General features: G+C 39.5%; 2 protein-coding genes across 3 annotated transcripts; one reads left to right on the plus strand and one right to left on the minus strand.

Moving 5' to 3' along the window:
• Positions 1-616: 616 nt before the first annotated feature.
• rassf6 (Ras association domain family member 6) lies at positions 617-10,168 on the plus strand. Its single transcript, XM_079582630.1, has 11 exons — positions 617-915; positions 1,048-1,124; positions 2,517-2,595; positions 4,875-5,035; positions 5,109-5,200; positions 6,148-6,344; positions 6,429-6,530; positions 6,615-6,666; positions 7,318-7,436; positions 7,619-7,716; positions 9,760-10,168. The coding sequence occupies exons 2-11, from the start codon at positions 1,066-1,068 to the stop codon at positions 9,833-9,835; spliced, it is 1,035 nt and encodes a 344-aa protein (XP_079438756.1). The 5' UTR covers positions 617-915; positions 1,048-1,065; the 3' UTR covers positions 9,836-10,168.
• On the minus strand, positions 9,406-17,473 carry LOC306982998 (cystatin). 2 transcript variants are annotated; one of them, XM_079582648.1, is made up of 6 exons: positions 17,328-17,473; positions 15,734-15,840; positions 13,091-13,242; positions 12,722-12,823; positions 12,507-12,653; positions 9,406-9,419 (listed from the first exon to the last, which is right to left on the minus strand). In XM_079582648.1, the coding sequence occupies exons 2-5, from the start codon at positions 15,819-15,821 to the stop codon at positions 12,555-12,557; spliced, it is 441 nt and encodes a 146-aa protein (XP_079438774.1). In that variant the 5' UTR covers positions 15,822-15,840; positions 17,328-17,473; the 3' UTR covers positions 9,406-9,419; positions 12,507-12,554. The 2 variants fall into 2 exon arrangements, with proteins under 2 accessions (XP_079438774.1, XP_079438773.1); XM_079582647.1 differs by lacking the exon at positions 9,406-9,419 and having other exon boundaries at positions 12,459-12,653.
• Between the last annotated feature and the right edge of the window lie 1,620 nt (positions 17,474-19,093).

A 19,093-nucleotide genomic window follows, 5' to 3' on the forward strand; every position in this document is an offset into this window, starting at 1 on the left:
TGATCCATAAAGTGGAGACATATTATGATGCAGCCCCCCCCCCCACATTGGTTACAAACCAGCACATTTATACAACTCATTAATAGAACACAATCTGGAATGCGATAGAATAAAAAGCAAAAGTCATGAACCAAATGTCAAGTGAAATAGTGTGGTTAGGTGTGCACCTACAGAGCTGTCCTGTCCTGCCCTGGCAGAATACAAAGCCACTCTTGCCCCTTATCGACAGTGGAAGCAGTGGAGCACTTTGGCCCCATTAAAGGCTGCAGTGAAAGTATGTGGTACTGGTTTTTCAGCTTAATATGTGATACATCATGAAATCATATACTGTATTGTCCCAGCCCCATCTCGCTGAATGAAATGAGGGGAATTCACATATTCTCACTGCACCTTAAACGGATGCCGTTAGGTACCATGCTATTACTTCTCTGCTAGCATGTTATTTAGGAAGGCATACACTTGCTTTACTACCCTTTGTTCCTGTAAATGCACATTCTGAGGCGTGGCTTTGACTGACAACTGCGAATACCTGAGATAGTTCCTGTGGCTGCAAACAGGCTTAGACACAGTATCGCGGTGCACGGACCAACTCGGGAGCTCGAGCTGGGAAAGCGTTCTGGAGAATTTATCCTTGAAGAATGAAAATGAAAGGGAAAACTCCATGGCGTACTCCAACTGTGCACATGCGCTCGCTTTGGTCTGTAACCCAAGAGTAAACAAGCGCTGGGACTGTCATCACTGGTTACTGGGTGGAGCGCTGTTATTAAATCTCCAGGAGACAAGTGGGGAAAAAAGAAAGAAAGAAAGAAAGTGAAAGACAGTGCTTGCAGCGCAGTAGAGAGAGAGACAGAGGGGATATTTATAACACATTTCAAAGAGAAGAAGAACTACGAAGCAGGCAAAGAAACAACGCGGGTAAGAATAACAGTCTTGTGGTGCTCTGGGATGTATTTACAGTGCAACAAAGTCCCAAATTATGAAAACTGAAGTAATGCTTTGTACGTGTGCTTGAGGTAATGTGTTGCTTTGCTGTGTGTTTGTCTACAGGAGCAGATGTAAGCTGAGATGAGTGAGAGCGCATTGCAGTCGGTGATCCACACAGGAGATGGGAGGACTCTGACCAGGTTAGTCATCATGAAGGTTGACAATCACAACATTGAAGTACTAAGTAGTGCAAACACGCAGATGCATCATAGTGCTTTCTAGAAACCATGGCCTTTTGTAGTTTCATTGTAATTGGAGACTCTGAGTTATTCAACTGAGAGATTTTTAATTCTCTAAGGCTCATGAACATGCCTTAATTCCTTCAAAACTTTAAGGTAGCGGTAAAAAGGTTAAAGCGAGGCGACTTTACAAAGAAATACGCAAGAACAAAAATAAATGTCTATACAGTCTTTCCAAAAAAGCACAATATGTTTGTATGTTTATATGTATTTAAGGCGAGACACTGCAGGTGAATAGGGAAAAAATGTAAATTTACAGATATCACTTTGAAACTTTTGCTGTCGATCACTGGCATGAATGTGAGAAAAAAATACATTGCAAGTTTTCTGTCATTTTATCTTTTCATATAAGAACAAAGTGTTTTATGCCTAAAAATGCCCCAAATTTCCCATCTTTTCGGCGGCAAAATCTGAATAATGGATAGAGCTACATTCAAATTTATGGTTTCATTTTATTGATGAATGAGTTGCCAAGACTTTTTCAGCGGGGATTTAGGATTTCTTGTTTAGTTTTAAAACAAGCTGTTTTTTAGTGGAAAAATTTGTAAAAATGTAATTTTCGCCTTATTTTTTGACATTCAAAACTCAATAAATGGGGCTACGGATTAAATAATAAAAAATCCCTCTGAAAAAATCTTCCAAATATTGTTCAGTCCAAGGCTGGAAAATTTGAAGTGTTTAGGTCCGACTGACGTGGACATAGTGTCGCCACAATGACAGAAAAATGTGTTTTGAGAAAAAGACCCTTGAAATTGCATTCTCCCATATAAGTCTATGGGGGAACATTGAATCAGCGCAATATTTAAACATGTTATTGCGAAGATTCGGCATATTTTCTGTTTCCAGGTGAAAGCTTATATGTTCAGAGAGCAATTTGGCCCAAAACCTGAAAACTGAAAAAATTGAGTTTTGCCTGTAGTGTCTCCCCTTCAAATCTAATAATTCAACATTTGGTGATAAGGCATAAGGTTTCTTGTTGGTTTACATTTGGTCTGTTTTCTTTTACCGCATGTTTTTTTCTGGGATCAGCTTGTGAGCTAAAAGAGCTACTGCATCATGGTCGTATAACATTTTATTGCAGTTTCTTTTTGTGGTACAGACAGAATTAATATAGGCCTAGACACCATCTTTCCAGCTCTTAAACATGCTACTTAAAAAGGCTGTAAAGTTTTTCTTGTAAAGGCTGTGGTCATAAAATTCCACTGGTGTGTTTGTAAAACTATTATTTGATTTGAAGAAAGGTAGAGTCGTTGTTCACAGACAAACTTGAAGTTTGCGTTGCTTTCGTTTCAGATCAGAATTCCTGTCTCTGATAAACACCTACAACTGGTTCCTGAAAGACCAGGCTCAGCTACATCTCACCTACTCTCAGGTATGACATTCATGAGGCTGCTGATCTTTTCAAGTCATAGAGCTAGATTTACAAAACAATACCATACGTTTGCAAGTATGGTCACACAAGTCGGAGCGCTTTGTGACCGAGACCAGTTTCATCTGTATATGCTGGACTTCAAAGTTCAGTCGCATTCGCATAGGCCACTCCCGCTCCAAAGGCCATCGTCATCAGCCACGTAAACAAGAGAATCGGAGAATCAGAGAATGTGCTGTCCTGATGTCACGCAGTGGTCACTTCTCTCTCGTGGATAAATACAATGAGGCTGCAGGACCGAGGAGCAATGCACTTTAATGGGCACATGGAAAGGAAAGCTTTACTCCAGCAGGCAGAAGAGACAGGCAAGAGAGAGAGACATACCTTGATATGATATAAAGCTGATACATTTTTGCTTGTCAGAATAGTTATCCAAACGTCCTGTCATACTGAGTTCATTAAAACAAAGCCCTTTATTCGCTCCAAAAAGAGGAATGAAGGCAAAACTGGTTTGACGTCAGCCGCCTTCCCACCACACCCGCTCCAGAGTGCAAGAGGAGCTACTCAGATTCCAGTTTCAGCTGTTTAGTTTAGCCCAAAGTGCTGCTGTTGGATTCACTCTGACCAAAAAAGCACTCCGGTCGGGGGCCCCTTTGGGTCCAACTAACCACAACGCCTTTGCTATGCCCGATCCCGTCATATCTCTGAAGCTAAGCAGGGCAACGCCTGGTTGGTACTTGGATGGGAGACACCAGGAGGCCTGAGTGAATGTAGTGAGTGAGTGAGTTGTTGGTGGTCGTCGGAGGGGCCGATTGCACTGATTGGTAGCCTCGCTTCTGGCAGTCCACCCAAGGGCAGCTGTGGCTACAATAGTGGCTTACCACCATTAAGTATGGAGTGAATGAATAATACAATGTAAAGCATCCTTGGGTGTCCAGAAAAGCGCTATTTAAAATAAAAGCATTATTATTGTTAATATAACCAGTGCCAGAGTGAAAACGATGCTACACACACCAGACCTGGGATAGAATCGCCAACTTTCTGCTTGAAGATGACACTGTTTGACACCTTTGTTAACTAATGTAAATAGAAGAAAAGTCTGCAGTTTACTATAGAACTCTACAACTAGCTAGTAGCTATATATATATATATAAACATGTGGCACACAGCTCAAGTATTATAACCCTCAGTAGGCTTGATGGAATTTTATTTTTGGGTACAGCGCATCATGCTCAGAGTCACAGCTTCTTACATTACAGAAAAAACAACAAACCAAAAAGCAAACAACCAACACTCTGCAATTCAAACAGACAAATGCTTTTGTTTTGAATGATTGAAGTAGAGGTTGTATTTGGGCTGATCTCTCAGAGGGCATGTATGTGTGTGAACTTATGGTCTGAGGTGATTTGTATTCCTCCCGGTGTGACGCATCTTTGATAAAGAGTGTCTGCTGATTTTGGATGATTTTTCAACTAAACATTGATGTCTTGTGCTCACATGGGTGTCCAAGTTTCCATATCAATTATCACACTATTATTTGTGAGGGATGAAGAGTGACAGATTAAGGCGAGACACTGCAGGTGAATTGGGAAAAAAAAAAAATTACAGACATCAATTTGAAACTTTTGCTGTAGATCACTGGCATGAATGTGAGAAAAAAATACATTGCAAGTTTTCTGTCATTGTACCTTTTCATATAAGAACAAGGTGTTTTATGCCTAAAAATGCCCCATATTTCACATCTTTTCGGCGACTAAATCTGAATAATGGATAGAGCTACATTCAAATTTATGGTAAATAAAAAAAAAATCTGTTTTTTAGTGGAATAATGTGTACAAATTTTATTTTCGCCTTATTTTTTAACATTCAAAACTCAATAAATCAGGCTAGGGATTAGATAATAAAAAATCCCTCTGAAAAAATCTTCCAAATATTGTTCAGTCCAAGGCTGGAAAATTTGAAGTCTTTTGGTCTGACTGACGTGGACATAGTGTCGCCACAATGACGGAAAAATGTGTTTTGAGAAAAAGGCCCTTGAAATTGCATTGTCCCATATAAGTCTATGGGCAAACATTGAATCAGTGCAATATTTAAACATGTCATTGTGAAGATTAGGTATATTTTTTGTTTCCGTGTGAAAACTTATGTGTTCAGAGACCAATTTGGCCCAAAACCTGAAAACTGAAAAAAATAAATAGTTTTGCCTGTAGTGTAGTAGTAGTATCCCCAAAAAGCATTAAAGCGTTATGTTTTTTGTGAATTGTGTTCTGGTGTATGTGTAGCAGGACAGGGATGGGGAGGTGACAGTGGAGGGCTTTCTAAACATCTCATGGGGAGTGACCATGCCCATCAGACTGCAGATACAGGACGACAAACAGACCCCGCCGTCTCCTCTCATCACCCCAGAGATCAGCATCCCTGTCAGCCCACTGGAGAGCAAGAGGTGAGGTAAAGCTTAAGGAGGTTTTTTATTTTTCTTAAGTTCTTAAGGTGACAACTTCTTTTGGGGATTTCAGAGGCATGACCCGATGGGGAGAATATTCTGACTTGCACCAGATTGATGAGAATGCAGAGACACCAGACATCATCATCAGCAACGTTCCACCAGGTGAAATGGTTTAACATTCGTCCAGAAAATATGCTTCATGCCTTGTCGGAGGAAGAAAAAATATGGTCAGGTGAAGTGTTGTCTTATATAGACCAAGAACAACACCAACAATTGTAGAATCTATAGGAGTTTGCATTTGATTCATAGAAGAATGGGAAGCAGCCGTGGTTTTGAGGAATAAACAAACGGAAAAAAACTCCACAATGGCATGTTTCCATTGGCAAGGCCTACCCAGCCCAGTGCCTGGTCTACCCTGTCCCTGTTAGGCGAGCGTCCCCACTGCCCAGGTCAAAGCCAATCCAGGCTGACCAGGTACAAGATTTAGATACTAACATGATGTAAACAGACTGCTGGCCTCTGATTGGCCAACGAAAGACAGAACAGCCCTCACACCTTTGCCGTTGATCGCATTCAGACGCTGTTAGCACAACTTTAGCTGCTGTTAGCATAACATTAGCACTTAGTTTACCTTCATTGCTTGTTTTTAGCTGCTTCTTTCCTCTAGTGTTTGCCTTGGCACCTCTGAACAATTCCATAAACTCCACCAAAAGTCCACATAGTTCTCACCGCGGCTCACAAAAGTTTTCCGTTATTCCTTCAGTAATGTGTATTCCAGCGTGCACATCCATGAGAGTAGATGCGTGGGAAGCCGAGTACTTCTACTGAACCGTACTGAATAGAAGCGTGGAACCCCGGCATAAGTCCGATTCACTCAATACGGTTTCGGACTGGTATTCGTATCAGCAAGAAAATTGTACCAGAGCAACACTACTGAACGTATGTGGTATGAGGTTTCTAATGGGAGATCTCGCCATTTAATGCAACACTGGATTATACAGTTTTATCAACACAAAAAAGTTTAGAAGTTAATCCCTAAAAATGGAAACTGGAAACCTGCGTGCTTGATCAATTGTTAAGTTTTTGTTTTCTGTTTTCACGTTTTAAAGCTCCGATTCCTTATGAGACGACCACACTGCGTCCAATGAGACACAAGAACACAGAGCAGGAGGCGGAGTCAAACCTGGTCCGGTGCCAGAGCGACGCGTCATTGGTCAAAATGAGGAGAAAGGCCAAAACAGCAGCGCAAAGAGAGGAGGAACGACAGCACCGATTTTCTATCAATGGGCACTTTTATAATTATAAGGTACCTTTTATTTAACAACTTGGCCACAGCTGGTCCCAATAGCTTAACTTACAACAACAATAATACCAATTTGTTTGCCTCTAGACATCTATTTTCACTCCCACCCACGGAGCATCAACAAAGGTCCGGATAACCAGCAGAATGTCGACACATCAGGTCATAGAACAGTTACTGCACAAGTTCAAGGTAAAAAGAAATACTGAAAGAAATGTAAAATTAAATGATTAAACATGTATTTATGCTGATTAATACATACTTTTTCTTTTGCAGATAGAGAACGATCCTGAAGAATTCGCCTTGTACTGTGTTCACCAGAGTGGAGGTAACAATATGAATTTATGAATTAAAATGAAAGTGGACTTGTTTAATTTAGACTTAGAAAGACATCATCTCATACGAAAGCCTTTCTGGCTCTGTTTCTTGGTGATAAATCACTTTTGGGATATTGAAATATTGAACCTGAAAAATTAAACTGGGTAGACACTGTAAATGGAAACCTTTGAAAACTGTAGACTTTAAAACTATAAGGCCATGTATAAAAATAGTGACATAGACGTGGATCCTATCTATAAAACAGTGAATACAGGCTTAACCTTTTGGCTAATGACACACTAGGAATCAATGACACACTCACACACAGGATTATGGGCTTTAATAAAGTCTTTTAAAAACTCAAAATCCTGGAAATACAGAACACATACTGAATACACAGTGGGTGAAGAAACTCAACAAACTGAAAAACTGTATGGTTTTGACAAGGGAACAGTTTATATACATGATATGTCACACAATTCCCAATAGTTAACTGTGATTTAAGTGCCCCGATCACACAGTTTCACCAGACTTTAAAACGTACTCTATTACTCACTTTGACCAGTAGAGGGCCACCTCATCAGCCTGTTTTACATCCTGTGTAAAACATGGTTCCTTTGAATGACCAGTTTTGATACTGACTGTGTGTGCATCATTTTAGAAAAGAGGAAGCTGTGCAACAGAGACCAGCCGCTGTGGGAGCGCATCCTCCAGGGCCCATCAGAGGACATCATGAAGGTCTTTCTGATGGACAGAGAGGAGGAGGAAGTCAGCAATGATGTACGTGTTGGGTTACTGCGAAACCACAAAGTTACTCAGTATAATCTTCATGTCATTACAAATATTGAATCAATGATATATATTTTTCTCACAAAGATTAATATTTTGATGTATCAGTCTAAAAATGTACTAGTGTTTGAAAAATTGATTTGTATTTTCATTTGTTAATTTTTTGTGAACAGGTTGCTCAGTACCTAAATCTCGAGCTTCCTATTCTGGAGCAGGTCCTCCTAAAGCTGAGAGAAGAGGAGAGCAAAGAGATACAGAGGGTCATCAGCAAGTAAGTACTATTTACTACATTGTCGTATGAGCTGTCCTGGTGAAGCTATACAAATGTAGTGAACTTTTGGGTTTCGCTTTATATATGTACTTGTTAAGCATTATGGTATTAATTAGCATTTGTAATCTGTTTAAGTTTAGGGTTAAGGTTAAGGTTAGAGTAGGGATATTGTTCATGGCCTATTAGTATGTTAATAGATAATAATATAATAAGTAGTTTATTCTACTCTAGCATCATTGTTAATTTTGACAACATATTTTAATTTAGTTTTAGTCTTAGTCTTTTGACAAAAATGTAATTCGATTTTAGTCTAGCTTTAGTCAAACAAATATCTTCAATTTTAGTCTAGTTTTAGTCGACTAAAATTGCAAGTAAATTTAGTCGACTAAATTTAAGACGAATTTACTCGACTTTGCATTGATAATATTCATTATAATCATATTTTATCTTGTTCCTCTGCTTCATGGAGCTGCTCCACATGAACAAAGCTCAGAGCTGATCCTTTGGCAGAGAATTTACATGATCTGAGGCTCTTTCAGACGGTCAATAGAAGTTTGGCTGATTTTAGTCTCTCCCTTTCATTTTTATTTAGTCTTGTTTTAGTCGACTAAAATATCTGGACATTTTAGTCATAGTTTTAGTCTCACAAGAAACTTTTAATTTAGTTTTAGTCCAGTTTTAGTCGGCAAAAATAACACTTTGACTAAAATTAAGACTAAATATTTTAGTCGACGAAATTAACACTGTCTAGCATACAGTATTATTCATGGTCTGTTAATTGTTCATGCTTAGTAATAGTTTATTAATACTTAGTAAGTAGTTGTAAGTAAGTAATCTTTCACAGACAAAGGCCACAAAGTGCTTCACAACACAGTATATCTTAATATAAAGTGTTCCCAAATTTTGTTGGTCAATGATGATATTGTCAAAGTTTGGAGCAAAATATGATCTTTTGTGTGATTTTGCACATATTCCCTATTCATCACTTCTCTTCACTAGCTAAGCATTACAAATTTATACTGCTAAAACCAATGTAAGCAATTTTCATAATAGCCACCAATGACTGTTGCAGCTGATCCACTGACCTTTCGCAAAACCCTGCCCCAAAAATGGTCATTGTCCAATCATACCTCACAGCAACCGTTGCCAGGGGTAAAGCACCAAATTCTGCATTTAGAAAGTGCAATACAGAACGCTTTTATAGGAGCACTTCTGAGGGCCCCTACCCTGCTCTGGGCCCTGGCTACTCTTTACCCCAGCAGTTTGATGCCCCTGACCGTTGCTACCAGACATCTCCTGGATATCCTCCCATAGAAATAGATGGAGCGGGGGCCTGTTTCTTCCCTTTCAAAACCGAATAACAAAAACATGGAATATCTGGCACCATGCGGTATGAGGCCGTCTTGTCAGGCTTATGTGAGCCGCTTTCCGCACATCTCATGCTAAATCTGCAACTTACGCCTACCTCAGACTGGCCGTATAAGTTACACTCGGTTGTAGGGCACAGTGGGCTTAAGTCTGAGTGGTCGCTGTGCTGTTTGCATTTCAGGTAGCTCCAGGGATAATTTCTGATATTATATATTTGGTCTAGAAGTAGTGTCCGCTTCAACACACATTTTGAATATAGTTCTTCTACTGCACATTGAAACCCATTTTGCCTCAATCTGGAGGATATCACACAGGTAATGCATCAAAAAGTGCCACTAACACACACTTCTCCCGGAACTAGTAGCTAACATTTCTGAAAGGGGGTGGGGTTTCTGCAAGAGGTCAATTTTGACTATTACAATACATTACAAAACTTTGTCTTGTCAATTTACAACATTGCCACGGGATATCAGATCACCTTTAATGGCACTGCCCAAAGTACAATACAGGACGAAACACTTTTCCCACATGCGCACAGTGCCCTGAAACTGCATACAAGTACTGTTCTCTGTAAGAATGCATATGAAGAAAGGACGCTTGATAATAATTGCAATAGCGTGTTTAAACCAGGTGGTGGAGCCAGTGTGGTCTATCTCAGTCTTGGTTGTGTTCCAGGTACCATCATCAGCACAGACTCCTGTCCAATGTTCTGAACTGCAAAGTGTCTCCTCACATCGAGACCAGCGTCTGATACTTCGCTGTGAGGATCGAGGAAAGAGATTAAAAGACACACACATTTTTTCCCTGAGAGATGGCAAAGACAGGATCATGTGGACAATAATATTTGAATGTGGTTTTGTAACTAGTTTTTTTTAATGGGTAGTTTTTAAAGTGCTTTATTTAACATTGCTTCAGTTGGAATATCTTTTGCTATGTGTGTGATATTTGAGAAGAAAAAAAAAATGGCCGTGGTGGAAATGTGTTCACGGAAAAGTCCTATTCCCACAAGGCAACCTCAGCCAGTGATCTCACTGTTCCACTGACTGCACATAACTAAGACTTTCTTTCAGGATTCAAAAATATATTGGAGTTTGAAACAGGGATTTCAGTCACATCTTAAATATAACATTGTACGTAATGTAAAAACCATTCAATCATTTTTGTTTAAAAGCAGCTTTTACAAAACAACAGTCCAAATGTCTGCAGATTGTGTTCATCCCTAAATCATTGTACAGAGAAAATGCACGTATAATATACATTAGTTGTTTTTATTCGGCATAATAACATTTGACATACAGTATCAAGCTAAGACTGTTCGGTGCCTATCGGAACATCATCCTAATCTTTACAATCGAGTCAGTCCTCAAATACGAAACCACCAGCTGCTTTGGGAATCTCGACAGACCAGGAGCATCTGTGTACATACAAAACCTACATTCTTTTGTCCCAGTTTCAGTGAAGCTGTTACATGACCAGAGGTGAGTGTGGGGCGTACGTACGTGTGCACGAGTGAGTGTAGAGGGAGCAGAGAACGCTGATGTAATTGACACAAATTGCACATTAAAGACTTTTTGCAACTTATGTGTACTACTGTGTGTCTCTTGTATTGTGCAGCAGTTTGTGTGATGTCCTGACGTGCAGCTGATCACACGTCGAAACCAAATTTCTCAGAAGGGAGACAGATAATTGTTAAGTAAAATAAAGCAGAAAGGTCTCCGGGGAAACATTTGGAAAGGGGTTGGAGCCCATCACACTCAATCAATCAATCAATCAATCAATCAATCAATCAATCAATCAAACTTTATTTATAAAGCGCTTTTCATACGGAAAGGTATCACAAAGTGCTTTACAGATTACAACATTTCAAACAATGCGCCTGGGACAACCTCCCATATATATATTTTATATATTAGGATTAAATAAATAGATTAGTCAGTTAAAGGCTAAGCTAAAAAGGTGGTTTAAAAACATGAACGTTCTCTGCAGCCCTGAGCTCCTCCTCAGGTCGTTCCAGAGGCGAGGGCCGTAATATTGGAAAGACGCCTCACCATGAGTCTTTTTGGTGACTTTAGGAATAACTAGGAGACCCCTGCCGGAGGAGCGAAGGGGCCGTGAAGGTTCGTAAGGTAAAAGCAGTTCTGACAGATAAGAAGGACCAAGACCATAAAGACATCTAAAAAGCATTAAAAGAACCTTAAAATCGATCCTGAAACACACGGGGAGCCAATGCAGCGATTCTAAAACCGGTGTAATGTGGTCCCGCCTCCTGGTCTTCATCATGACAGGAGCTGCCGAATTTTGTAAAAGTTGTAGACCTGAGATCCTCTTTTTGGGAAGACCAGAAAGCAGGGCATTACAGTAGTCGATGCAACTGGTGATAAAAGCATGCATGAGCGTCTCCGTGTTGGCCCGAGAGAGAATGGGGCGGACTCTGGCTATGTTCTTTAGATGGTAAAAACATATCTTTGTAATATTCTTAATGTGTGGAATAAACGCCAGCTCAGAGTCAAAGATCACACCCAGGTTCTTCACCTGTGAGGAAGAGACAGTGACTGTAGTTTTGGAAAAAGTCTCTCTCTCAGGGCCGATGATTAACATTTCAGTTTTGTCCTGGTTAAGCTGGAGAAAGTTTTCTGCCATCCAGAATTTGATATCTAAAATGCAGTTAAAAAGTGCATCTTTTGGCCCGGTGTCATCTGGAGACATGGAGATGTATAACTGTGTATCGTCAGCATAACTGTGAAAATTGACCCCGTGTCTCCTGATGACATCACCAAGAGGGAGCATATACAGATTAAAAAGCACTGGGCCTAAAATTGAACCCTGGGGCACACCACATGTAATTCCATGCACCTTAGAGGAGCAAGTATCCACACTCACCATGAACGTCCTGTCTGTGAATTGGAAGTAAACCATAATCTCTCTCATTTAACAGACTCACAACCTGAGTCTGTTAAATGATCAGCTCAATGCTTGAATCAATGATTTAAGCATTGGATGGGAAAATATGTTTTTATTTGGGTCGTAGCTTGGCATCATTAAATTGATGGTCGGTTCCACTGCCACATGAGCTGAGAACGATTCATGAACTCATCGTATCAAGAACACATCAAGAAAATGATTGTTCCTCAAAGTGGGTATCAAAATCAACATTTCAATTTCTCGGATTGGTTTCATAATGCAAACTCCTTCTTCCAGAGGTATTTCATAAAAGATGCAGGCTTCCGTTTAGGTTATTGCTTCCATTCTGTGTAGCATACAGTTTTCTCTTTCTATGACCTTATCTTTGGTGTGGGATTATGTGTTGTGACTTCTGACACAACTTGAGGAGAAACCATTTACAATAAATTATCAACAGCCAAATGTTTTTTGGGAAAGTTGTTTATTGAAGAAAAGGAACAAAAACTGTATCAAAAATTGACCAGGCTTATAAACTCAAACACATGGGGAGTATGAAGTAAAAGGAGAGATTAGGCTTTAGGCTTGACCATTTTCGTACATTTCCGGCTCTTCATCTCGTGCTTTTTGTTGCTATGGTTGAAGGCAACCACAAACTGGCAATCCATGCGCTGTCGAAACCCAGACATGTTATACAACCAACTCATTTATATGCAATAATGACAACTGACAATTATACCTTCTTCTCCAGCTCACAGTGCTCCAAGTCATGGTTTTCGGCTTTGGAACACTTGGTTTTTCCCAATATGGCTTTAATCTTGAAGTTGACAACGTTTGTCACCTACAGTAAAGAGCAAAGACAAGCATTGTGCTATATCACAAAAGATATGGCAGAAGCACATGTTTTGTTGATACGCAGTCATAGGAAAATATATATTTTTTTACCATAAATTATTCGTTTTTTGACAAATCTATGGAATACGTTAATCAAACATGTTCTTCCTGAGCTAGTTTTTGAGCTGGACGGTCACCGCTGAGCTCCATGAACATCCTGACAAGACAACTTACTGTTTGTTGCTTTGTGTTTTCAGTATTTATAAAGACGTACCTGACTTTGTACTGTGGTGATTGAGTCCAATCGGAACAGCCTCTTGCCCTTAGAGTGGGAGTTGTACATCTTAATAGAGTACTGCACTGCATCCTGAACCTCCTTTGAGTCTGGGCTCCTCTCAAACCACCCTCCAAGCAACTGCGTCTTTTCTGTCAGGACAAGAGTAACATGGATTAGGAAATGTAATGTTCCTTAAAGCAAAACAGCCCAGAAATCAAGGCTAAATACAATTTATTTGTTCAAATGTCATCACGTGCCAACTAAACGTTTAAGTTTTGAGTAAGTCTGTTTATTCTGGCCATTTCTTCTTCAACAGCTGAAGGGCTTTGATTTGGATTTTCTGGATTTTGTTTGTAATAGATAGAATGCAAAAGTGTATCTAATTTTATGAAGCCCTTAAAAGACCTGTTCTGACCGTTATACGCCGCATTGATTTGTTAGCATGCCATTAAAAAAATGAGTGCTTACCTTCCAACCTATTTTAATCTGTTAAATGATGTAATGGAACACTTTCAATTGGAAAAATAAACTACATTTGAATTAAAAGGGAAGGTAGAGGATTTCTGGGATACTTCAATGACTTCAAGCAAGCAAATGAATGAATATATGAATGGCCTGAAAAATGAGTGCTTAACCATGGCCATATTTATAATTCTGAATGCTGTCCGCCAAGGCCATTAAACAATCAGTGCTGAGACGCACAATTCTGCATTACATGCCCACTTTAAATGTGGCCGGTGCGTCAATCCAACCTCCTTCTTATCTCTAGTCAAGAGAATGCCACAATCAACCAGAAATATTTAATGCCACTCAAGACTTTGAAATGAAGTTAATTTTAGGCACTTAAATGCAGTTCCCGGAGCAGGAAAAATAAAGTCCTCCACAATTAAGTGGCTGTTGAAGAATCGTGGAAAGTTATTAGTCAACAACCCTAAAGCAACATCCACACCCTCCCTCTGTGCCACTGGGCCGAAGCCCAGCCTGTCACCAATGACGCACAGCAGCCTTTCCCAAGAAACAAATCCCATTTTACAGATAGGACCAAGTGTGTTCTTCTACTGTGAATGATATGGGGATAAGAGGTTCCAGACATTATGTCATGTGGACCTTTGCAACAAAATACCTTTAGGAGTTGCTATTAAAGTAATAGGGGAAACAAATGATGGGAACACAATGGGAACACAATGGGAAGCATTATAAAAAATGATCTTGACTGGAAATAAAGGACACATAAAAGAGCATCTCAGGGGTACTTGGAAATATTTCAGATCTAAACTGAAGGTTAAACCGAACAGTGTCTCAATATTATTTGAAAATAACATTATCTTTTTAATAATAGTTTGCAGGAAAAGGTTTGAATTTTTGCATGCACTTGCTGTTGTTGTTGTTTTTAAAGATGTTTGGTGCTGAACATCCTGGTAAAAGCATGCATTTATTGATGTTTTATTACATATCTTGTCTTAAGTGTGCGCCTAAAGTACTAAAATGCCTGAATCACACTATTTTTTTTTTTTTTTTTCTTTGAAATGAATATATAATATATTTATTGTGTCTGTACAAAATAAAGAATGAACTCTCTTTTTGAAAACATGTGAGGAACAACATGGATCATGATGATGTACCGGCGTATCTTGGAGTGAGCATAGCGTTTGAGAGCGGAAAAATATTAAGGCTCACTCAAATGGTCATAAATGAGATGGAAAAAAAACAGGACTGAATTATTGCAAATCACAACTGAATAACATCTCTGGTTAGGGGTATAATTAATACACCCATGGGGCATGATTTGTTGCGTTGGACACCGTTTAAAGTGCAGTAAATGACGACGGTAAAGCCTTTGACAAACCACACAGTTCTGTCATGTGACCACTGACAGCTGCCCCCATACATCTAGCTCAATGACACACAGTGAGTCACTTCACCCAGGCAGACACAGGCATCATGAAGTCATTGTGTATACTGCCACACCAAATACAATGCAGGTCCTATGCGCGCTTCAGCAACTGTGGAGCACCCGTTAATAAGGGAAAACTGTGCTGAGTGTTTGCTTTTGTGTAACATTATATCCTAAGTGTTTCTTTTGGCCAAACGGACGAGACGTGTTCCTCGGCGCTTTGATTCTTTTTAGGTCCACTCTAGTCCTTTTCGTTCGTAGAATACAGAAAAAACAAGAAAAGATCCACAGAGCAACTTGTTTTTCTTCACCGGATTACCCATTTGAAGTCACATTATCCTGAGCTTTTGCCATTAATATGATAAATTCCATGTCCCTGCGGCATATGGTGTTCCCAAACCGACACTGTTGAGTGGAAGGATTAGAGATTACGTCGGAGTCTACGTGGTCTGGAAAGTTGTTCTTGTTATCGTTGAGGCGTCATATCATCCACGCCAAACAGGTTTTGTGTGCCATTAGTGCAGGTATGTTCACAATTACAAGTTTGTCCACATGGAGGAAACCGCTCTTGACATGATACGACAACGGGTGCAGCGCAAACACTTCGACTGCATTATTCCACTTCAGGCAACGCACATTATCAACGACTGTTTGCGTGATCCCTCCCAGGACTTGGCACTGTGTCGTGTTTGTGAAGCCACACACTCATAAGGGAAGAGTTTATTTTGGAATATTCAAATACTCACTTGGCTTGATGACGTCTTCCACGGGCTTTTCCCCGAGACACAGCAGAACCACGGAAAACGTGATCAGCACTGACAGTGGGGCCGACATCTTCACTTCTCAGCAAAACCTGCACGGAAATACATGCCTTAGCTAGAGGATACTACGCCGAGAAGTCACGGATCAAAAGTGGTTCTTACTAGTGTTGCCTTGAGTGTAGAGCGTTTAAGATTGAAGGCTTTAAATTGAATGTTACAATGAAAATCAATGTTAGGGGGCTTCTAGCAAACATCGCCCAAAGACTAGAATCAATATAGAAAAGTGCAAACCATGTTATTGTAGCGTGCACATGCTTTTATATCAACAATAATGAGCGTTTTATAATTCAAAATCATTGGTTTATTACTATGGGTTGCACCAGGAATCCCAGAAATCGCAGTGGTTTTGATGATACAATCCCAAGTCCAGTAATTAAAATTGAGGTGGCTTTAAACAGTAAAAACACACAGATGTTTTGACCCTGGTTATGGTTAATATCTATATAATTAAAGGGTGCACATATATGAGGCAAAAACACTGGTAGGATATTCAGTGTTTTCTCTGTCAGCAAAAATGAACTAAGGTGAAATATGTATTGCACATAGTATTTACTTTAAATCTCAAGATTAAGGGGAAACACTACAGGCAAAACTCAATTTTGTCAGTTTTCAGGTTTTGGGCCAAATTGGTCTCAGAACATACAAGCTTTCACCTGGAAACAAAAAATATGCCTAATCTTCACAATGACATGTTTAAATATTGCGCTGATTCAATGTTCCCCCATAGACTTACATGGGAGAATGCAATGTCAAGGTCCTTTTTCTCAAAACACATTTTTCTGTCATTGTTGCGACGCTATGTCCACGTCAGTAGGACCTAAAGACTTCAAATTTTCCAGCCTTAGACTGAACAATATTTGGAAGATTTTTTCAGAGGGATTTTTTTATTATTTAATCCCTAAGCCCCATTTATTGAGTTTTGAATGTCAAAAAATGTTTCCACATAAAACAGCTTATTTTAAAACTAAACAAGATATCCTAAATCCCCTCTGACAAAAATCTTGGCAACTCATTTACCAATAAAATGAAACCATAAATTTGAACGTAGCTCTATCTATTATTCAGATTTCGTCGCCGAAAAGATGGGAAATTTGGGGCATTTTTAGGCATAAAACACCTTGTTCTTATATGAAAAGATAAAATGACAGAAAACCTGCAATGTATTTTTTTCTCACATTTATGCCAGTGATCTACAGCAAAAGTTTCAAATTGATATCTGTAAATATGCATTTTTTCCCCTATTCACCTGCAGTGTCTCGCCTTAATGTGGGGAAATTGTGAACACAAACCCAAGTATGAAACAAGGTTACAGTGATAAGCTGGTGCATTTTTTATATATTTTTTTTCTTCAGAAACTGCCCAGTAAAGTTGCAATATGTTCCTGCCACCCATCTGAAATGATCACGTCATCACATCTAGAACACAGCCCATTGTTTCAACACACACAAAGAAGGGGCCATGGAAATGTGCTGCATCTTCAATGAAATCACCAGAAACACAAAATAAAAAACAGCTTTACCTTGTGAAGTGTGTGGACTGCCTGGAAGTGGAGCACCGTAATGCCAGCTTGAGGGGAATAATCTGCATATAAGTAGGAGAAAGGAGGGCGGGAGTTGTCAGACAAGTGCACAGGAATGTTCAGCCATTCGGTAAAAGCCACACCCACCACCGCCAACACCACCACGCTGACTGCTGCTGCTGCTGCTGCCTGGTAGTGACGCCATGCACACACACAAACACACACACACGGGCTTTAAACCAGCTCTGTCTCTAATAGGAGGGGAGGGCTTGGGGAGGGGGGAGCTTTTAGAGGCTGTGAGCAGAAGGAGTGGAAGCAGTGGAAGTGAAAATGAGTGTTACTTTGAAAGTCAGGGTGTTTTAGTGTGTGGGATGACTCACAAGGTGCTAGAAATTAATCTCACACCACATATTTTGTATACAAAAGAATAGATGAAAATAAAATTGAATTGCTGCTTTAAAGGAAAGATTGTGGGGGGTAAGAAAATATTGTAGCAAGAGAAAGAAGATCTAATGAACAACGTAATAATTTGTATTTTGGAATTTAATAAAGAAATAAAGAAATAGCCACTGCCACTTTCTGCTTTAAAGGACAAATTGTGTTAGAGGAAAAAATTGTAGCATGAGAAAAAAGATAAAATGAACATAATAGTTTGTATTTTGGAAATGAATGAATGAATAAGTGGGGGGTTCCCACACTTACAGCTGCAGTTCCAATCAGAGAACATCCTACATGAGGTTAATGCGTTTTATTATTATTTATTCTGACATTAACCAGTTGCACAAACGAACAACCAATTACAAGTGGTGGCTCAATCTTAATCATACAGTGAGAACCATATGTTTACATACACTTTATAAAATGACACATTTGCATTTTTTTTCTCATTGTCTGACATGAAACCAGAATTAGCTTTTACTTTTATATAGGTCAACTAGAATTTTACTTTTTTTTGTGTGTGTTCGTCAAATTCCAGAAGAATGCGAGATAGAATTTTCTACACATTTTTTTTTATTACTTTTTACAAAACCAAAACTTTACATACATTTCATAAATATTTGTTAGAACTGCCTTTAAACTGTATAACTTGGGTCAAACGTTTTGGATTTCCTTCCTTAAGCTTCTCACAATAGTTGACAGGAGTTTTGGTCCATTCCTCCAAACAACTGGTGTAACTGAGACACATTTAAAGGTCGCCTTGTGTGCCTATGCCTTTTCAGCTCTGCCCATACGTTTTCAACTGGATTGAGATCAGGACTTTGTGATGACCACTTCAAAACATTGACTTTGTTTTCCTTAAGCCGCTTTGTAACCAGCATTGGCAGTTTGCTTTGGGTCATTGTCCATTCAGACGACCCATCAGCGCCCAAGCTTTAACTTCCTGGCTGATGTCTTGAGATGTCGCTCCAATATTTCCGCATAGTGTTCTTTCTTCATGATGTCTTCTATTTTGTGAAGTGCACCAGTCCCTCCCGCAGGAAAACTTGCCTGGCCTGCCAGACACTCCTCCTTTCTGTTTAAAAGAAGAACCGTCTGGGTGGTTACCATCACGCGCTCTTCCAAAACATTAAAGGCGACCGATACACTCTTTTCTTCTGCTCTTTTCTCATTTTTAAATCATTTGAAAAATGTACAATCCCCAAAACCGGAGCTAGAAACAGCGTTCCAAGCGTTCCTCATAAATAAGGAAGTTTTTGAAAAGGCTTCCTGCTGCTTGTTACTGCGACGTGTCCATCGTTGCTCTAATTGGTTGAAGCCGTCTGTCA

This window comes from Gobius niger, assembly GCF_951799975.1.
Source record: "Gobius niger genome assembly, chromosome: 2".
Classification (NCBI taxonomy): Eukaryota; Metazoa; Chordata; class Actinopteri; order Gobiiformes; family Gobiidae; genus Gobius; species Gobius niger.